Genomic DNA, 20477 nt, shown 5'->3' on the forward strand with positions numbered 1-20477 from the left:
GCACGATTATCAAACCAGCAATATCCACTCAGCTTTTTGTTTTATGTCCTCCCTGATAAACTTAATTGGAAATAAATTGGGTGATACATAAGTGTGGGGTGATTGATCCAATATTACCCATTTTATACCTATCACTCACTCCGTTCAAATGCATGTTAAAACCCAATAAATATTGCTTAAATTTTTATCATTTTGAATAACAACTGAACTTTCTTAAAAACATATAAAACAGCCTTAGAAAGTGTTATTTCTACCTGTGAGCTCCTTGTGTAACTGTAAAAGCAGTTTTAATGCATCGGTACAAATTTGACTCTGGCTGTAGTACCAGCGGTGATGGATTGCGGGGACAGGCTTAGAGCTGGTGGCCACTACGATTTTCCCCGTGCCACCCTAAATTTCACCTCTGCTCAGCCCAGACGTTTCATCAGAGAGTGAAGCAGTCAAACTTCAGGGCAACAATGTGCAGAGGCTATTGTGGGATCTCCCTGTGCCTCATTCTTACAAGGACTTAGGGGGTCATAGATTTAAGGTTTTGGATAAGAGATGCAGGGCTGGGGGTTGGGGTGGGGGGGAGGGGCGTGGATGGGTGCTGTGAGGAAGAATTTTTTACACAGCGAGTGGGAATGAGCTGGAACTCGCTGCCCACGAAGGGGGTGAAAGTGGAGACGATGAATGATTTCAAAAGGAAATTAGGTGGGCACTTGAGGGAAGTAAACTTGCAGGTTTATGGGGATAGAGCAGGGAGTGGGACTGACTGGATTGCTCGACAAAGAGCTAGCATGAACTCGATGGACAGGATGGCCTCCCTCTGTGTGGTAAATGACTTAATGATTCTTTGAGATACATCACCACATGACTTCAATTCTAAAATAATTTACAGTTGAAAGCACCTGATATTTTACTAATTTTGTATTCAGAAGTGAAAATTTACAGTAGCCAAAAAGATTTAAACAGTGGCTGTATGGATCAATGGGGTATACTTTGTCTTTATGCAATACTGTAAAACAAATGAAAGTGAGCTGGCAAATAGTTTAAATCCTGATTTTTTTTCTCTTTATCTCCATTGAAGTCACTAGCAATAAAAATGGAGCGGGTTGTAAAGAAGGCTAATCCACCATCACTCTCTTATTACCATTGCAGTCACAATTACCCATCGGTAAATACCTGACAATAGCACGCTGACATCTCCCCAAATTCTCTGACACACTCCTGTCCTCCAGAAACAGGAGTAGGAGTAGTAGACTTTGCAGCCCCTTGAGCCTGCTCCACCATTTAATACAACCTAGGCTGATCATAGGCCTTAACCCCGCTTTCCTGCTCGCTCCCCATATCCCTTCATTCCCTGAGAGACCAAAATTCAACAACGGAGCGTCCACACCTGAGGTAGGGAATTCCAAAGAGTCACAACCCTTTGAATGGAGAAATGTCTTCTCCTAGTCAGTCCTAAATGATCGGCCCCTTATCCTGAGACTGTGCCCCCTGTTCTAGATTCCCCGACCAGGGGAAACAACCTCTCAGTGTCTATCCTGCCAAACCCCTTCAGAATCTTGTATATGTGCCTGGAAAGTTAAAGCTATTGGAAGCTGGAGGTATAGTGGTACTGTCACTGGACTAGTAATCCAGAAGTCCAGGCTAAAGCTTGTGGGACATGGGTTCAAATCCCACCATGGCAGCTGGTGGAATCTAAATTCAATTAATTAATTGATCTTAATCACAAAACTATCGTGAAATACCATCGGGATCACTAATGTGCTTTAGGGAAGGAAATCTGCCGTCCTTACCCAGTCTGGCCTTTGCTGTGGGTCTGGAGTCACACAATGCGGTTGACTCTTAGCTGCTCTCGAAGGCAATTAGGGATGGGCAACAAATGCTGATCCTGACAGAGTTGCCCACATCCCATGAAAGAATAAAAATAAAAGAAATGTGAGTGGTGTCCCCACTGGTTGTGGTCAGTGGTTGTCTCGATATGGAAATCTAATGCCTCAGTGAGTTCGCCTTTAAAGCTTCCGTTAAACTGCCCAACAATCCAGACCCTTACTGTGTTTTTCTCATATGTAGAGATCTATTGATCCATTTGCCAATGTGTTTCCTATCATTTTCTGGTTGCCCTGTTTTTGCAGTGCAGACTTGACAGGTTGCAGACTTAAGGCTTTGGCTGTCCATCTGCTGTGATACCATGAACTCCCAGATCAATGGAATGGGGGCAGTGGAGAGGTGGGCAGCACAACCCCTTCCTAACGTGACCGGGAAGAACTTCATGATCTCACATGGTGAGCCACCCCCTCAAAGCACAATAATGGACCAAATGGAAACGTTAGCAAGTGCAGAGATACCGCCACCTATAACTGCTGTTGAAGCTACTCCCACCAGGAGATCTGCTGTCATGGTACGTCACACATATCTGTCTTGCATTATCCTCACACATCCATGTAGCTCGTCTGCAGCCAGTCTGTGAAGTCTGTCATCCAACTACTACACCTAGGACGACCCCTTTTTCTGCTGCCCTCCACTTTGCCCTGTAACAGAAATTTCTGTAGCTTCTGAGCTCCGATCCGATGGCTGAAATACTGACATTTCCTTTTCTGGATGTCACTCTTTAGAGCTCTTTTTGCTCCTGTAATTTCAAGCACCTCTTCATTTGTCTTGTAGCCTGTACATGGAATTTTTAGCATCCACGTTTCAAAGGTCTCTCCTTTCTTCCACAGGTCTTTATTTATTGTCCAGGTTTCTGAGGCAGACAGGAAAGTGGATAGAATGTAGCACCTTATCAGTTTTGTCCTTGTTACACGCGTGAGTTTTCTTGCTGTTAACACAGCCTTTGTCTTCACAAAATTACTTCTGGCTATCTCAATCCTTCTTCTAACTTCAGCATCAGATCGGCCGTCTTCTGTTATCATTTGTCCTAAATAGGCAAACGTATCCATTTGTTCCAGTGTGGCTCCTTCTAACCACCATTGCTTTTGTCACCCACTGCACAGCGATGCTATTGTGTGCGTGCGTGTGAGTGAGTGAACAAGCAACACCATCATCAATAATTCCCTTGCCTAGATTTTTTTTAATTATTCGTTCACGGGATGTGGGCTTCGCTGGCCAGGCCAGCATTTATTGCCCATCCCTAGTTGCCCTCCAGAAGGTGGTGGTGAGCTGTCTTCTTGAACCGCTGCAGTCCATGTGTTGTAGGTACACCCACAGTGCTGTTAGGGAGGGAGTTCCAGGATTTTGACCCAGCGACAGTGAAGGAACGGCGATATATTTCCAAATCAGGATGGCGAGGAACTTCCAGGTGGTGGTGTTCCCATGTATCTGCTGCCCTTGTCCTTCTAGGTGGTAGTAGTCATAGGTTTGGAAGGTGCTGTCTAAGGAGCCTTAGTGAATTCCTGCAGTGCATCTTGTAAATGGTACACACTGCTGCTATTGTGCATCAGTGGTGGAGGGGGTGAATGTTTGTGGACGTGGTGCCAATCAAGCAGACTGCTTTGTCCTGGATGGTGTCAAGCTTCTTGAGTGTTGTGGGAGCTGCACTCATCCAGGCAAGTGGAGAGTATTCCATCACACTCCTGACTTGTGCCTTTTAGATGGTGGACAGGCCTTGGGGAGTCAGGAGGTGGGTAACTCGTCGCACAATTCCTAGCCTCTGACCTGCCCTTGTAACCACAGTATTTATATGGCAAGTCCAGTTCAGTTTCTGGTCAATGGTAACCCCAGGATGTTGATAGTGGGGGATTCAGTGATGGTAATGCCATTGAACATCAAGAGATGATGGTTGGATTCTCTCTTTTTGGAGATGGTCATTGCCTGACACTTGTGTGGTGTGAATGTTAGTTGCCACTTGTCAGCCCAAGCCTGGATATTGTCCAGGTCTTGCTGCATTTGGACAAGGACTGCTTGAGTATCCGAGGAGTCGCAAATGGTGCTGAACATTGTGCAATCATCAGTGAACATCCCCACTTCTGACCTTATGATGGAAGGAATGTCATTGATGAAGCAGCTGCAGATGGTTGGGCCGAGGACACTACCCTGAGGAACTCCTGCAGTGATGATCTGGAGCTGAGATGACTGACCTCCAATAACCACAACCATCTTCCTTTGTGCTAGGTATGACTCCAACCAGTGGTGAGTTTCCCCCCTGATTCCCATTGACTCCGGTTTTTCTAGGGCTCCTTGATGCCACACTCGGTCAAATGTGGCTTTGGTGTCAAGGGCAGTCACTTTCACCTCACCTCGGGAGTTCAGTTCTTTTCTCCATGTTTGAACCAAGGCTGTAATAAGGTCAGGAGCCAAGTGGCCCTGGTGGAACCCAAACTGGGCATCAGTGAGCAGGTTATTGCTAAGCAAGTACTGCTTGAAAGCACTGTTGATGACGCCTTCCATTACTGTACTGATGATGGAGAGTAGACTGATGGGGCAGTAATTGGCCGGGTTGGATTTGTCCTGCTTTTTGTGTACAGGACGTACCTGGGCAATTTTCCACATAGCCGGGTAGATGCCAGTGTTGTAGCTGTACTGGAACTGCTTGGCTAGGGGCACGGCAAGTTCTGGCGCACAAGTCTTCAGTACTATTGCCGGAATATTGTCATAGCCCATATGGTTGGGCCTAGGACAACAGACTAGGTTTGGAAAACAGGTTTTGTCATGTGCTTCTCTGAGTCCAAGGTGTTGGAAAAGTAACATGCTCCTGCTCCAATAATGCTTTGCGTTTGGACAGCTGTGTTGGGAACCACTACCCAAAGCCATGGACTGCTTTATGGCCTCCTCCAGCCCGTTTGTGGGTCTTTTGTTTTACTCTGCATGGAACAGAAATATTTCATGAGCTTGAAATTGATGTCATACAAGCTGCGACGTGAATCTGATGTGTTATTGCAGTGAAAGGGTGGGGGGAGTGGAGTTTTTCTTGCAGGATCCAGAATGGGATGGGAGATCTGTATCTGATGACAAGCGGTAAGTAATATTCATGCCACACAAGTGTCAGGCAATGACCATCTCCAACAAGAGAGAATCCAACCATCGACCCTTGATGGCATTACCATCACTGAATCCCCCACTATCAACATCCTGGGGGTTACCATTGACCAGAAACTGAACTGGACCAGCCATATAAATACTGTGGCTACAAGAGCAGGTCAGGGGCTAGGAATTGTGCGATGAGTAACCCACCTTCTGACTCCCCAAAGCCTGTCCACCATCTACAAGGCACAAGTCAGGAGTGTGACGGAATACTTGCCTGGATGAGTGCTGCTCCCACAACACTCAAGAAGCTTGGCACCATTTTTTCTGATGCTTCGAAATTGTTTCAAAGCAGCCTGGACCAGGCAGGTTGCACAGAATCCTGTGAGACGGTTAAAGGGCGTTAACTGCACACCCAACAGTGTCTCCCAGACTCCCCTCACCACTGCTGCTCGTGCAGAGCTAATGGAACCATTCCCAGTTCAGTGACTTCACCAATGGGAGGAATGGAACCTCCCAGGGAGGGACTTCTGCGCAAAGGACATCAGTGAATGTGCAATAAACAAAACCAAAAATAGCTGGAAAAACTAAGCAGGTCTGACAGCATCTGTGGGGAGGAATACATTTAATGTTTCGAGTCCGTATGACTCTTCATCAGAACGAAGGAAATATAGAAATGAGGTGAAATATAAGCTGGTTGAGGGGGGTGGGACAGGTAGAGCTGGATAGAGGGCCAGTGATAGGTGGAGGCAAAGAAGAGATTGCCAAAGATGTCATAGACAAAAAGACAAAGGGGTGTTGACAGTGGTGATATTAGCTAAGGAATGTGCTAATGGTGACATTAAGGGTAGAAAGCAGGACGAGCAAGTGACAGATAGCCCTAGTGGGGGTGGGGTGGGGGGAGGAGATCGAAATAGGCTAAAAGGTGGAGATAAAACAATGGATGGAAATAAATTTTAAAATACCCTTAATGTCACCATTAACACATTCCTTAGCTAATATCACCACCGTCAACGCCCTTTTGACCTTCTGTCTATGACATCTTTGGCAATCTCTTCTTTGCCTCCACCTATCATTGGCCCTCTATCCAGCTCTACCTGTCCCACCCCCCTCAACCAGCTTATATTTCACCTCATTTCTATTTTTCCTTCGTTCTGATGAAGAGTCATACGGACTCGAAACGTTAAATGTGTTCCTCTCCACAGATGCCGTCAGACCTGCTTAGTTTTTCCAGCTATTTTTGGTTTTGTTTCAGATTCCAGCATCTGCAGTATTTTGCTTTCATCTTAGTGAATGTGCAGCCCCTTTGCTTTGTAACCTCCACCATTCTGTGACAAGCCAGCACCACACACCCTTTGAATCAGGCAGAGGGGCAATTGCATACAACGCGGTTACCGGCCTTGAAGGCTGCTGACCTCTCTGCTTTGCTCCCTGTCCTCAAAACAGTGTTGAGACAGTGAGCAGACCGGGTGCTCTCGAACAGAAAGTGGGGCAAGGGAATAATCTTGATCGGGAGTCCGCCCTGGGGACTCATTTCAAGGCCCAACCAAGAACAACCACATCAAAAGCCGAGGTTACCTAGCTGCCCACCAGGCCTGATTGTGGCACCAAACATGTAGGCCTTTGCCTTTCAATTTGAATAGTTAAAATCACAGCTTAATAAACATGCTTGATGCTAAGCTATATCTGGCAGTTGCTGGTAGAATTTACAAAACTGAAGCTGCAGTTCTTTGCAGAGAGAACTGAAAAGGACATTTGAACTGTAAAAATGAGAAGGTGCATGTGTCTTGTTGGCGAACTGGCCTCCCTGTCCCTTCAGAAGCTGGCTCACAAAAGGCTACCTGCCTCTCACCCAACAGTTTCCACACTCAAAATGTAGGGTGGCAGAGACACTGGGAAATGTACACAGTGCAGTAATTGCAAAACAAGGGGGGAGCGGGGGATAAACCTCTTTGGTATTTTGAAAGATTTAAAATCTTAACACGCTAATCAAAAAAGAGTCAACCCACTCACTCAAGTTAAAAAAAAACTCTCAAGACCCTATATGTTTGATGCTCCTCTGCCATTTTAATGGAGGTGTTATTTCTTTCAAATGTATAACTAATCTCTTAAAATAGCAGATAGGTAAATGACATATAACTGTGTAGTTAATTGTTGCTTCAGTTTAACTGTCTGAACTTCAGCACACACTTATTCGAAGAAATACAAAACAAAATACGCAACAAACAGAGTCACTACCCAATCGCAAAGCTCTGTCAGTAGGGTTTTGAAGGTGTCACTTGTGCCACTTGTTACTACCATTTATAACTTATTGAGAATCACTGCAATGGTTCTAATGATAAAAAGTTTATACTCCATTAGCAGTACAGTACCTCCAACCGTAAAGTATGGCGATCAATCTTATTCATTCACAGGATGTGGGCGTCGCTGGTAAGGCCAGCATTTATTGTCTGTCGTGGTACGGCCAACTGGCTTACAGGCTATTTCGGGGGAGGGCGGTTAAGAGTCAACCACATTACTGTGGGTCTAGAGTCACATGTAGGCCAGACCTGGTCAGGACGGCAAATTTCCTTCCCTAAAGGACATTAGTGAACCAGATGGGTTATGAACAACAATCCCATAGTAAAGATCGCCATGACTGATGCTAGCCTTTTTTTCCCCCCCAAAAAATAATTTTTAATCATTTATTCCAATAAATAAATTACTGGGTTTACATTCCCCACCTCCCATGGCGGGATTTGAACTCTTGCCCCTAGAGTAATATTACTACAGTGTCACTGTGCTTGTTCTTACCTTGAGAACTTTGCCAAAGGCCCCATCTCCCAGTTGTCCAATCACCCTCCACACATCTTCAGGATCCACACCTCTCTTAACGTGCTGGTACTGTTTCACCTTTTTCTTCTCGGGACCCAGTCTAAAAAGTTTCATGAAGCTGAAAAAAGACATCTCGCCCCCGTTAGCCAAAATCGATAAAGCGAGGTTTAAACAACAGAACAGAAAACCCAGGGCAGCCTCTCTGATGCTGGTGAAAACATCACTGGCGGTTGTCGCCTCCCTTAAACGCTGAGTGTAATTTTACTCCATCTTCAAGTTCAGAAGGTGCGGCGGCTAAAGCTACACATGGTTGGAGAAAAACGTATTTAAAAAACTTTTTGAAAAGAGTAAAATACATGCCAGCAGAATATCCCTGGTAAATATCACTGAAGTATCATCGCTGTCAAAAGTAGCTGCAGTGGTTTGCATGTGTTTCCACCTAAGTGCAGCTACGCTGCCGAGTCTGTGGCCGGAAGAATTAAACTCATTTTGAAATACAGAGCATCTCTGAGGCACCGTGCCAAAACGTACATACTTATCCCCCAAACTGAATCGTCAACTGCTCTCCTTTCACGTCGGGCTGAACTAATTCAGGCTTAAGGCAAGACGCGGGGCAAAGTAACCCCCTGACCCGAAGCAACTTTTACGAAAATCATCCGTCCTCCCAGAAGGGATGTTTTAAAATTCAAAAGGTGTAATTTAGTGACGGTCCCTTGGCGGTTGGCAGTATCAGTAAGTGGGTTTGCCTTGGTGTGCCGGACATGAGTGGAAAGAGCATTTCATCAACTCTTTAAGGTGAGAACGCAGACACAGACTATTTATTTGGCCGGGGGTGGGGGGGAGTTTTTGGTGTAATGAACACTGAGCTGCCTCCAGTTTCATTTTCAATTATCTCACAGACTAGGCAGCAGAATATTCCCAGATGAATTTGCCTGTCAGTCTTGCAGTGTAATGATTCTGATGATAAAAAGTTGCAAGCCTCAGACCATTTTGCTGCTACTGCTTCAAGGAGCTTCTGAAATGTTCGTGTAAAACACAGGGCGGAGCTGCACGTAGCTCTCATTGGGCGGATTCAGCGGTCCTTAAGAAAATAGGATCCCAAAAAGCATGACTAAATTTCACTTGTGCCTTGTGTTGTGCGATCATTGGTTAATTTTTGTATTATGTGAAGGGATGTGATTTATCAAGAAAGCAATGAGTTCTTATTTTCTCTGCCGTATTTCTATGTGTGAATCACACTTATTGGCAACACTTTGGTAGATTTAATGAAATCGTTTCTCTTGGTTTCTGCCGTGGGTAACACACTGGCTTCTGAGACAGAAAGCCTTGAGTTCACGTTATAGAGGTACCAGCGAGGGGTTAATATATTCACATGGATTGGGGATTGGCAGAGTTAGAACAGATTTTTGACTGATAAGGAAGTCAAGGGTTATGGGGGACAGGCAGGAAGGTAGAGTCAAGGCCACAATCAGATCAGCCATGATTGTATTGAATGGCGGAGGAGGCTCGAAGGGCTGAATGGCCTACTCCTGTTTCTTATGAGCTTATGGTGTGGGAATACTGCACTGCAATAAGTACCATCTTTCGGATGAGATGTTAAACCGAGGTATGCCTTATCGGGTGGATGGTAAAGGTTCCATGGCACTATTGGAAGGGCAGGGGAGATTTACAAGGAAGATACCAGAAATGCTTGGGTAAGGAAAGATGAACAGGCTGGGTTTCTTTTCTGTTAACAAGAGGCTGAGAGGGGTGACCTAATTGAGGTCTTTAAGATTCTGAAAGGTTTTGATCGAGTGGATACAGAGACCATAAGACATAGGAGCAGAAATTAGGCCATTCGGCCCATCAAGTCTGCTCCGCCATTCAATCATGGCTGATAAGTTTCTCAGCCCCATTCTCCCGCCTTCTCCCCATAACCTTTGATCCCCTTATCAATTAAGAACCTATCTATCTCGGTCTTAAATACACTCAATGACCTGGCTTCCACAGCCTTCTGCGGCAATGAATTCCATAGATTCACCACTCTCTGGCTAAAGAAGTTTCTCCTCATCTCTGTTCTAAAAGGTCTTCCCTTTACTCTGAGGCACTCTCTGGCTAAAGAAGTTTCTCCTTATCTCTGTTCTAAAAGGTCTTCCCTTTACTCTGAGGCTGTGCCCTAGGGTCCTAGTCTCTCCTACGAATGGAAACATCTTCCCCATGTTCACTCTATCCAGGCCTTTCAGTATTCTGTAAGTTTCAATCAGATGCACTCATCCTTCTAAACTCCATCGAGTATAGTCCCAGAGTCCTCAAACGTTCCTCATATGTTAAGCCTTTCATTCCTGGGATTGTTCTTGTGAACCTCCTTTGGACCCTCTCCAGGGCCAGCACATCCTTCCTGAGATACGGGGCCCAAAATTGCTCACAATATTCTAAATGTGGTCTGACCAGAGCCTTATAAAGCTTCAGCAGCACATCCCTGCTTTTATATTCTAGTCCTCTCGAAATAAATGCCAACATTGCATTTGCCTTCCTAACTACTGACTCAACCTGCAAGATAACCTTAAGAGAATCCTGGACTAGGACTCCCAAGTCCCTTTGCACTGCAGATTTCTGAATTCTCTCCCCATTTAGAAAATAGTAAATGCCTCTATTCTTCCTACCAAAGTTCATGACCTCACACTTCCCCACATTGTATTCCATCTGCCACTTCTTTGCCCATTCTCCTAACCTGTCCAAATCCTTCTGCAGCCTCCCCGCCTTCTCAATACTACCTGTCGCTCTACCTATCTTTGTATCATCTGCAAACTTAGCCAGAATGCCCTCAGTTCCTTCATCTAGATCATTAATCTATAAAGTGAAAAGTTGTGGTCCCAAAACTGACCCCTGCGGAACTCCACTAGTCACCGGCCGCCATCCTGAGAAGGACCCCCTTATCCCCACTCTCTGCCTCCTGCCAGACAGCCAATCTTCTATCCATGCTAGTACCTTGCCTCTAACACCATGGGCTCTTATCTTACTGAGCAGCCTCCTGTGCGGCACCTTGTCAAAGGCCTTCTGGAAGTCCAAGTAGATAACATCCATTGGCTCTCCTTTGTCTAACCTACTCGTTACCTCCTCAAAGAATTCTAACAGATTTCTCAGGCATGACCTCCCCTTCATGAAACCATGCTGACTTTGCCCGATTTTACCATGCACTTCCAAGTATTCTGAAATCTCATTCTTAATAATGGACTCTGAAATCTTACCAACGACCGAGGTCAGGCTAATCGGCCTGTAATTTCCCGTCTTTTGCCTCACTCCCTTCTTAAACAGGGGGGTTACATTAGCGATTTTCCAGTCCTCTGGGACCCTCCCTGACTCCAGTGATTCCTGAAAGATCACCACTAACGGCACCACTATCTCTTCAGCTATCTCCTTCAGCACTCTGGGGTGTAATCCATCTGGTCCAGGTGATTTATCCACCTTCAGACCTTTCAATTTTCCTAGCACCTTCTCCTTGGTAATGGCCACCATACTCACCTCTGCCCCCCCGACTCTCTTGAACTTTGGGGATGTCACGCGTGTCTTCCACTGTGAAGACTGACGCAAAGTACCTATTCAGTTCATCCACCATTTCTTTGTTCCCCACTACTACTTCTCCAGCATCATTTTCCAGCGGCCCAATGTCCACTTTTGCCTCTCTCTTACCCTTTATATATCTAAAAAAAACTCTTGCAATCTTCTTTTATATTACTGGCTAGTTTACCCTCATATTTAATCTTCTCCCTCCTTATTTCTTTTTTAGTTATCCTCTGTTGGTCTTTGTAGGCTTCCCAATCCCCTGGTTTCCCATTGCTCTTCGCCGCATTGTATGCTTTCTCTTTGGCTTTTATGCTGTCCCTGACTTCCCTTGTCAGCCATGGTTGCCTCTTCCTCCCTTTAGTATGCTTCTTCTTCCTAGGGATGAATTTTTGCTGTGTCTCCCAAATTACTCCCAGAAACTCCTGCCATTGCTGTTCCACTGTCTTTCCTGCTAGGCTCATCTCCCAGTTTATTCTGGCCAGCTCCTCCCTCATGCCTCTGTAGTTGCCTTTATTCAACTGTAATACCGTTACATCTGATTCCAGCTTTTTCCTCTCAAATTGCAGGGTAAATTCTATCATATTATGGTCACTTCCTCCTAAGGGTTCCTTCACCGTAAGCTCCTTTATCAAATCTGCCTCATTACACATCACTAAATCTAGAATTGCCTGTTCTCTAGTGGGCTCCACCACAAGCTGCTCCAAAAAGCCATCTCGTAGACATTCCACAAATTCCTTTTCTTGGGATCCACTACCAACCTGATTTTCCCAGTCTACCTGCATATTGAAATCCCCTATGATCACTGTAACCTTGCCTTTCTTACACACCTTTTCTATCTCCTGGTGTATCTTGTGCCCCACATCCTGACTACTGTTCGGAGGCCTGTACATAACTCCCATTACGGTTTTTTTACCTTTGCGGTTCCTCAACTCTACCCACACAGATTCTACATCCTCTGACCCTACGTCCTTTCTTGCTATCGATTTAATTTCATTTCTTACTAACAAAGCAACCCCACCCCCTCTGCCAACCTGCCTATCTTTTCGATAGGATGTATATCCTTGGATATTTAGCTCCCAGTCCTGATCCCCTTGCAACCATGTCTCCGTGATGCCCACCACATCATACTTGCCAATTTCAATCTGTGCCACAAGCTCATTTACCTTATTTCGTATACCGCGAGCATTCAGATACAACACTTTCAGTCCTGTATTTCCCGTCCCCTTTCTCATTGTCGTCCCTTTATCTGATGTGCTTGAAGTTAGCTTCCTAGCCCTTTCCAAACACTGTTTCCTCTTGAGGGGAAGAGCAGAACTAGAGGCCATCAGTATAAGATCGTCACCAAGAAATCCAATAGGAAATTCAGGAGAATTCACCCAGAGCGTGGTGAGAATGTGAAACTCGCTACCACAGGGAGTGGTTGAAGCGAATAGTATAGATGTATTTAAGAGGAAACTAGATAAACATATGAGGGAGAAGGGAACAGAGGGTTAGGATGGTAGGTTTAGATGAGGAAAGATGGGAGGAGACGTGAGTGGAACATAAACACCAGCTTGACTGGCTGGGCCGAATGGCCTGTTTCTGTGCTGGATATCCTATGTAAACCCATGTAATTAAGAGATTATCTGGTCATTATCTCACTGCTGTTTGTGGGATCTTGCTGTGTGCAAATTAGCTGCAGTATTTCCTACAACGGTGACCCATTTTAAAAGCACTTCATTGGCAGTAAAGTGCTTTGAAATGTCCAGTGGTCGTGAAAAGCGCTTTATAAATAAAAGTCTTTCATTTTTCAAATGTATTCAGTAATATTTCCACCTTTGACGCGTCTTATGATGTGGGGGAGGCAAACGTGAGTTTTCCTTGTGGAACTGGAGCAAGGTTCGTCATTCAGCAAGGGACCGATGAGCTGGTTCGAGAGAGTCGGGATCAGGAATGAGGTAAGAATCATGTGAAGACCATCAGCAAGCCAGTGCAACATCACTACATCGCACGCACCCTCCCTGCTCTATATGGTCCCCCACACTTCTGCCAGGCCTTTGAAAGAACTATACCATTAGAGTCTTCAACTATTACTGCTAGGGCTCATTTTGTCCATTGTGCCTGAGCCAGCTGGGTGAAAGCACAATTCAATTTAGTCCCAGCAACTTTGTTCATCTCCAACTGCCTTTGGAAAGTTCCTATGCAATCCGTTTCATTCACCCTTCCAGGGAATGCGCTCAGAATCTTAAACTGTATGGAAAAAGAATTCTCACCTCCCTCTAATTTTTGTGCCAAGTATTTTAAACCTGCGGTCGCTGACCCACTTGGCAGAAGAAAGAGTTTAGTCCCTACTTGCGCTATCAAAATATTAAAGATCACCTCTGGTGGATCTGCCCATAACCTTCACTTCCAGCTTCTCCAATCTCTTTGTAATGAACTCCCTCATGTATTGTATCATCCTAGTAAATCCCCTCCAAAACCTTGATATCCTTTCTAGGCTATTGAGTTGGATGATCAGCCATGATTATAATGAATGGCGGAGCAGGCTCGAAGGGCCGAATGGCCTACTCCTCCTAGTTTCTATGTTAAGTAGTGCCCAGAATGGTACACAACTCCAGCCGAGTCCTAACCAGTGATCTATGATTTCAAATGACTTCTACATAACTTTGCATTGACTACAAAGAAATGTTAACTGCCATATCCACTCGTCCTGCCATCTTCAAGGATTTGTGAATATGCGCCCTCTGTCCCCTCAAAGTAGCACCGTTTAGATTATGTTGTTTCAGGCGGTCTTGTGTCACAGTGGGTAGCGTCCCTACCTCGGAGACAGAAACTCCGGGTTCAAGGATTTGTAAAGCGGACAAACAGGTTGAGTATCAACTTGCAAATCCTTCCAACACACGCCAATGGCAGGCGATAAGAGTGGGAGAGATTCCTGGTCAGCCATGTGATGGAAAGAACATGGGAGCCTCCACCATCACTATCCATAGCTCCATGAATGGAAAGCTGTACGCTACCATAGCAACTCAGACACCAAGTGAACAGTAACACATCACCACTGTGCTGTCCTCTTCAAATAATTCACACTTATCTGCGGTCATTTAAATTTTCTATGTGTTGTGCCCATTTCACCAGTCACTATATCCTCCTGAAGCCTATTATCCTCACCTGCACCATTTTGTGTCCACTTCTGTGAGTTGTTTTATCTGCAAACTGTACCTCCATACATCAGTGATCCAGCATGTGAAAAACAAACACCAGAAAATGATCAAAATCTTTCTTTAATTGGACATTGCACACACAGTCCCATGTAGGAAAACTTCACAGTTAAACCAACTCCAGACGGAAGATGAGCAAGACACGGAAAGGCTACACAGTATACCACTCAAGACAGCATTATCATAACACAAATTTACGCAAGGACATCTTTGGTTACACTCCAACAAAAAAAAGCCGATTCTCCTCTTTAGTCTCTGGTTGCAGGGGGGTGTTTTCATCCACTTGTAAATGTTTACGCACTTATTTCCAAGGTTCAAACGACACGGAGCGACGGTAGTCAGCAGCAGTGTATGTCAGACACCCCACAACTCTTGAGCAAAGCAGAAATAAGGGCACAAACTCTCAATTTGTTTCAGCTTCTTCCTGATCGGCCATTTAAATGGCGAGGGTATCAGAATTCTTGCAGAATATTACGGAGCTGGCTCATTTTTTGGAGGTGGGGAAAATCGAAACTCAAGACTGACGCAGGGACAGGACCAGGTGTGGCAGTCAAATGTAAAACGATAATATTCCTGCTTTAGAGTTTGACAAATTGCTGAAAAGAGAGACATGTTGCCAAAGCCTTTCATCTTGCACTCATCAGGACAAATACAAGAATGGCAAATTTCAAACAATTACAATTATTTACAGTACTGGAGAAAAGAGTGCTGATTGGTGGCAAGTCGAAAAGTTTCCATGCCATGTCTCTCTTTTCAACAATACTCTCGTTGCACTTGCTAAGTTGTAACTGCAGGGTGCTGTACCATTTACAGTGCATTGCGGAGAGAAAAATATCTCTAATATACTCAATTAGTAGAATTCAACACTGTTCGTCAGAATGCAAACAGCAGGCTTATCAAGTACAAATAGCAACTGTGGGTTTTACTGCAGGGTAGAAACACCACAGATAAGAGGGGGAGCACACCGCCAATCCCACGCAAATGTAGGTTCTGGTTGTGATCCGGTGAGGAGAGCAGTGGTGGGGAGGAGAGGTAGAAGCACATCTATTGCCTCCCCTGTAAAATATTTAGTGTTTAGCACCTGCTGCCTGGTACCAAGCTCCCTTTAGTGCAGAAGTCATTAAAATCAACGAGAGTAAAAGAACCATCAAATGGATGAGCCGAAATCTATGGGAAAAGCAGATTCTTGAGCATCTAGCAGACAAATCTGTGTCACATCACCCATCCCCACCCCCTCCCCATCTATCCCAGATAGGTCCGAGCAAAGAACAACAATAAAAAAAGAGAGATGTGGGTGGAAAGTGTAACTCAAGCTATTTCTTAGACCGAGTGACACTTCCTGTCCACTCCACAGCATATACGGTCTTGCAGGAAACTTGTTATCAGTCACAAGAAGCCCTTTGGAATCAGGCCCCGCCATCAGCACTGTCACCGTATCATCTACATGGTGCTTCCTGTGCACACCACAGGCAGTGGATCAACACCTTTGCGTGTCTGTGCGTGTGTGTGTGAGGAACAATAGTTAGAATGAGCATCAGTGCGTTTAATGTCGTATCTCAATTGCTCGGTTTGGCTGGCTTTTTTTTGCCCTCAAAGTCATCGGAACCAGCTTGTGGGGGCGGGGCTACTGAGAATTTCCTCCCTCATTTAATTGTTTTGCTGCGAGTGCGGTTTCTGTCTGATTAGTAAGCAAGTTCCTGGATCAAAACTACATCGGGAAGATTGCTTTCGCAACAGCACCAGGGAACCATTTACTGTTAAGCTCAAAGGGGTCTACGTGCTGAGTTCCTCTCAAAGCCCAACATATTGCACTCAGGCTCTGATTTTGTGCCGGATGATTTCTCAATCTGGACACACAAATGCTTTTTTGAGACAAAGATCAACACCCTTTACATCTCCAAATTACAATCGACATGAACCTGGAGGGGGGGGGAAAGTGTCTGGTCTCTTGTACTTAGCACACACATGTTCAGTGTCTGACCTGAACGGGGCAAGGATCAGGACCTCTACAGAAAGCAAAATGCTGCTTTCACCTGCCACGGATTTAAAATTAACACTTCTCTTCAAAAGACATTATTTAGACGACAAAAATCGGAGGGGAGATGGCTGGATTTGAAATACATCCAATTCGCTGAACCATTCTGCCTTAGTTAGCGTGAAAATGGGGGTCCAGGCTTGTCCACAACAGTGAAGAGAAGGAACAGTCAAACAGCTGAGTAGTAGTGATGAAAGCAAAATACTGTGGCTGCTCGAAAGCAGAGTGACAGGATCGCAGGTTTCTCCTGTTGGCTCCCTTGGTTAGCCCAATAGGCAAAGTCAGAATCTGGTGCCACAAAAACCAGCTTTAAATTCCAGCGTGTTCTGAGTTTTCCAACATCAGCCAAGGGCTGCAGAAGAGAGGGGAGGAGGAGTCAAACAGGGCTGCCGCTTCTGATGACCATCTGACGATGTGCTCTCTTGCTGGTTTGAAAAGCAAGGCGATACAGAGTTGGCCGCATTGCCACTCAGAGGCCCTGCCCCACCCAGCTGCGCTTCTCATACCAATGTTGTCTTGCTGCCGTCTCTGGGCAGAGACAAGGCTGCTATTAGCTCTCATCGCCCTTGCTCGCCGTTGTGCACACATTGTCGACTCAGGGCCAGATATTGTTCAGGCGGGCTATGCTGGAATCCTTCCATTGGGGGGGTGGAGGGGGGAGGGGGGGTGGTGGGGGTTGGAGCTTGGTTCACCGTGATGTCCCTACTTCAGTGCGGCACCTCTTCATAACAAAAGGGGGGGGGGGGAAAAAATCACCTGACTTTAGACCTGAGGTGCTACCTCATTTTGCTATGGAGATCAATGAATCCTTTAGTGCACGCGTCATGCTCGGGATGAGGACTGAATGATCGTCCACGCATTTAGTGACACAGGACTCCACCTTTAGTCTGACATCGGGCTCTTTGAGTCCGGAATCGAAGGCGTCCTTCCCTTTGTCGTTGCAGTCCATCATGCAGCGTTGCAGCCGATTCTGCAACGATAGAACAAAAATGTGGTCTGAAAAGGCTTCCTGCCCTGTTTCCCCAGTGTCAGCTTTTGTACTTGGTGCCAAGAAATGGGCCACTGTATCCATTCAGGCACCTACTGTTGCCATCAAGCGCTTCCAGGTCAGGTTAAGATGCAGAGTAAAACCCTCTGCTCTGCCTTCACCTCAGGAAGGTTGCTGCCCTGCACACACCCTCCCACCAAGCATACGTGGGCAACTGATTTTCATTTCCAACAGCAGTCGTCGTTGACTGAGATTGAAAACTTAGGAACTTTGGTTCAGTTGACCATTCAGAACTGAATCGAGACCCGGCAATCTCATCTCACGTGGGGCCCAGCGAGTAGAGCAGACCTTTCTCTCATGATCCCATCCCGTCATCATTTGCAACACCACTGGTCCTGTAATCTGCTCTGGTCTAAAAGAAACCAGCCCAATTTTTCCAAATCTTTCTCCATTATAATCCCCACCGCCAGCCCATACTGAGCAGCATCGCACTCACATCTGCACTGTGCTGTAGTGCCTGTTGGAGGCTAATCGTCTCAGCGCCAGCTGCAGGAGTTCCTCAGGGCAGTGTTCTAGGTCCAACCGTTTTCAGCTGCTTCATCAGTGGCAATCACCCCCCCACCCCCCCCCCCACCCCCAATCCCCCAACAACCAATAATGTCAGAGTGGGGATGTTCGCTAATGATCGCACAATGTTCAGCACCATTCAAAACTCCAATACTAAAGCAGTCCATGCCTGCTTGCAGCAGGACCCGGCCTGACAAGTGGCAAGCAACATTCATGCTACACAAGTGCGATCATCTCCCCTTGAATTCCCCATCATCAACATCCTGGGGGTTACTTTTGACCAGAAACTGAACTGGACTAGCCATATCAATACTGGGGCTACAAGAGCAGGTCAGAGGCTAGGAATCATGCGGCAAGTAACTCACCTCCTGACTCCCCAAAGCCTGTCCACCATCTACAAGGTACAAGTCAGGAGTGTGATGGAATACTCTCCACTTGCCTGGATGAGTGCAGCTCCCACAACACTCAAGAAGCTCGACCCCATCCAGGACAAAGCAGCCCACTTGATCGGCACCCCATCTGCCACCTTAAACATTCACTCCCTCCACCAGTGACCACTGAGTGTGTACCATCTACAAGATGCAACAACTCAGCAAGGCTCCTTCGACAAAAACCTTCCAAACCTGCGACCTCTACCATCTAGAAGGACAAGGGCAGCAGGTTCATGGGAACACCACCTCCTACATGTTCCCCTCCAAGCCAGAAGCCATCCTGTCTTGGAAATATATTGCCGTTCCTTCACTGTCGCTGGGTCGAAATCCTGGAACTCTCTCCCTAACAGCACTGTGGGTGTGCCTACACCACATGGATTGCAGCAGTTCAAGAAGGCAGCTCACTACCACCTCTCAAGGGCAACTAGGGATGGGCAATAAATGCTGGCATTGCCAGCGACACCCACATCCCATGAAAGGATATTTAAAAAACTGCTGAACCCTCTGACTGTGGTCTTTTGAGGTGGTTATACAGATACAGGATTGCGCCTCAACATTTTTTTTAAAAATGTAAACCTCCTCCCCAAACCTTAGCATTTTTGTGGTCTTATTAACTTGGGGATGCTGTCTTTAACGAAACCCCTCTGCTCTTCCACAGCACCCAGCTTTCCCCCAAAGTATTTTACTTTTACCCAAAATTCTCTCCCTCTTCCAGTGAGCATTAAAAAAAACACACGGACATTTAAAAGGACTGGAATGATTGCAGGGCTGCCCCTTACCTGGAACCTCTCGAGCTCCCCAGTGACAGCAGCCTGTGCCTTGGCAAGAGGAGAGTGGCACCGCTCGATACACTGATGTACCTCCTCCATGGAGGCATTCCCATTCTCGCAGCAGTCCGCGCTGCACCGGAACATCTTCCCCTAGAGAGACAGTTGAAACACACAGCCATCAGACGCACGAATTCTCCCCCCAACACCGCACCATTTCAACGCAACCTGGAATGAACGCCTCATCCGTACACCGCGCACCTTTCTTTCCTATTCTGGTTAAGAGTTCTCTGAGCCAGCCTCGTGCCCCAAGTACCAGGCCCCCGACACCAGCTAGCAAGCAAGCTATTCCACAATATGGGCCTTCGCAGCCAGCTGAAAGCTGTTCTCTGCCCACTGTCAACACTGACATTCACTTACCAGAGGAAGAGAATTGAGTTTATCGTGGCTTATTTGCATCTTAACTCCATTTATCTGCACTGGGTCATCAGTAGTGATGTCAGAGGCAGTGAAATCCTGCAGCCTTTTTGTCACAGACTAGAGACACTGGCCCCAGTTTTGTTTTCAGCCTGACACAGCTCAGGGTTAAAGCAGTCCACAGTAGGAATGGAATCCATCAGCTGTGCTTACTGCACGAGCAGTGGGACAGCCCCACATCTCACCCAGCCTATTTTAAAGGAGCCTCTCCCATTTCTGTGTCCTCTCTATGTGTTTTTATTATGCGTTGAGATTACAGGGCCGAGAAGGAAGTTCCGACTTGGGAATGGGCCATTGCTCAGGACTGACCACTGAGCCTGCAGAGATAGGAGAGCAGTGGACTCACATCCTGCTGTGCTTTCAGTAAACAGCCAAACCTGAGAATGAGATCATGGTTTACCAGGTACTCCCCATGCTCCTATATGCTTCAGAGACTTGGACAATCTACAGCAGACACCTCAAAGCGCTGGGGAAGTAGCACCAGCAGTGCCCTAGTAAGATCCTCTAAATCTGGTGGTAAGAGAGCCAGTCCAGCAGCAGCATCCTGTCTCAAACCACCCTGTCCAGCTTCGAGCGGTAATCACTCAAAACCAGCTCCACTGGGCAGGACATGTTGTTCGTGTGCCTGACACCAGACTCCCAAAGCAACTGCTCTACTCGGGACTCAGTCACGGCAGGAGAGTCCCAGGAGGAAACACTTTAGGGATGTCCTCA

The 20477-nt window shown here is 46.2% G+C and overlaps 2 protein-coding genes across 2 annotated transcripts in view; both read right to left on the minus strand.

The window, feature by feature from the left end:
• The window catches only part of LOC144694934 (STE20-like serine/threonine-protein kinase), a 48389-nt gene extending 40499 nt beyond the window's left edge, over nt 1-7890 (minus strand). Inside the window, exon 1 of the mRNA XM_078565720.1 lies at nt 7738-7890. Within this exon, the coding sequence (XP_078421846.1) occupies nt 7738-7890 (153 nt within the window). The remainder of the gene's footprint in view (nt 1-7737) is intronic.
• Nucleotides 7891-14543: 6653 nt separating this feature from the next.
• The window catches only part of fam136a (family with sequence similarity 136 member A), a 7765-nt gene continuing 1831 nt past the window's right edge, over nt 14544-20477 (minus strand). The window contains exons 2-4 of the mRNA XM_078565721.1: nt 19299-19439; nt 17290-17503; nt 14544-15094 (exon numbers count right to left, since the gene is read on the minus strand). Of these exons, the coding sequence (XP_078421847.1) occupies nt 17315-17503; nt 19299-19439 (330 nt within the window). The 3' untranslated portion in view covers nt 14544-15094; nt 17290-17314. The remainder of the gene's footprint in view (nt 15095-17289; nt 17504-19298; nt 19440-20477) is intronic.

Source organism: Cetorhinus maximus, chromosome 20, assembly GCF_964194155.1.
Source record: "Cetorhinus maximus chromosome 20, sCetMax3.hap1.1, whole genome shotgun sequence".
NCBI lineage: Eukaryota > Metazoa > Chordata > Chondrichthyes > Lamniformes > Cetorhinidae > Cetorhinus > Cetorhinus maximus.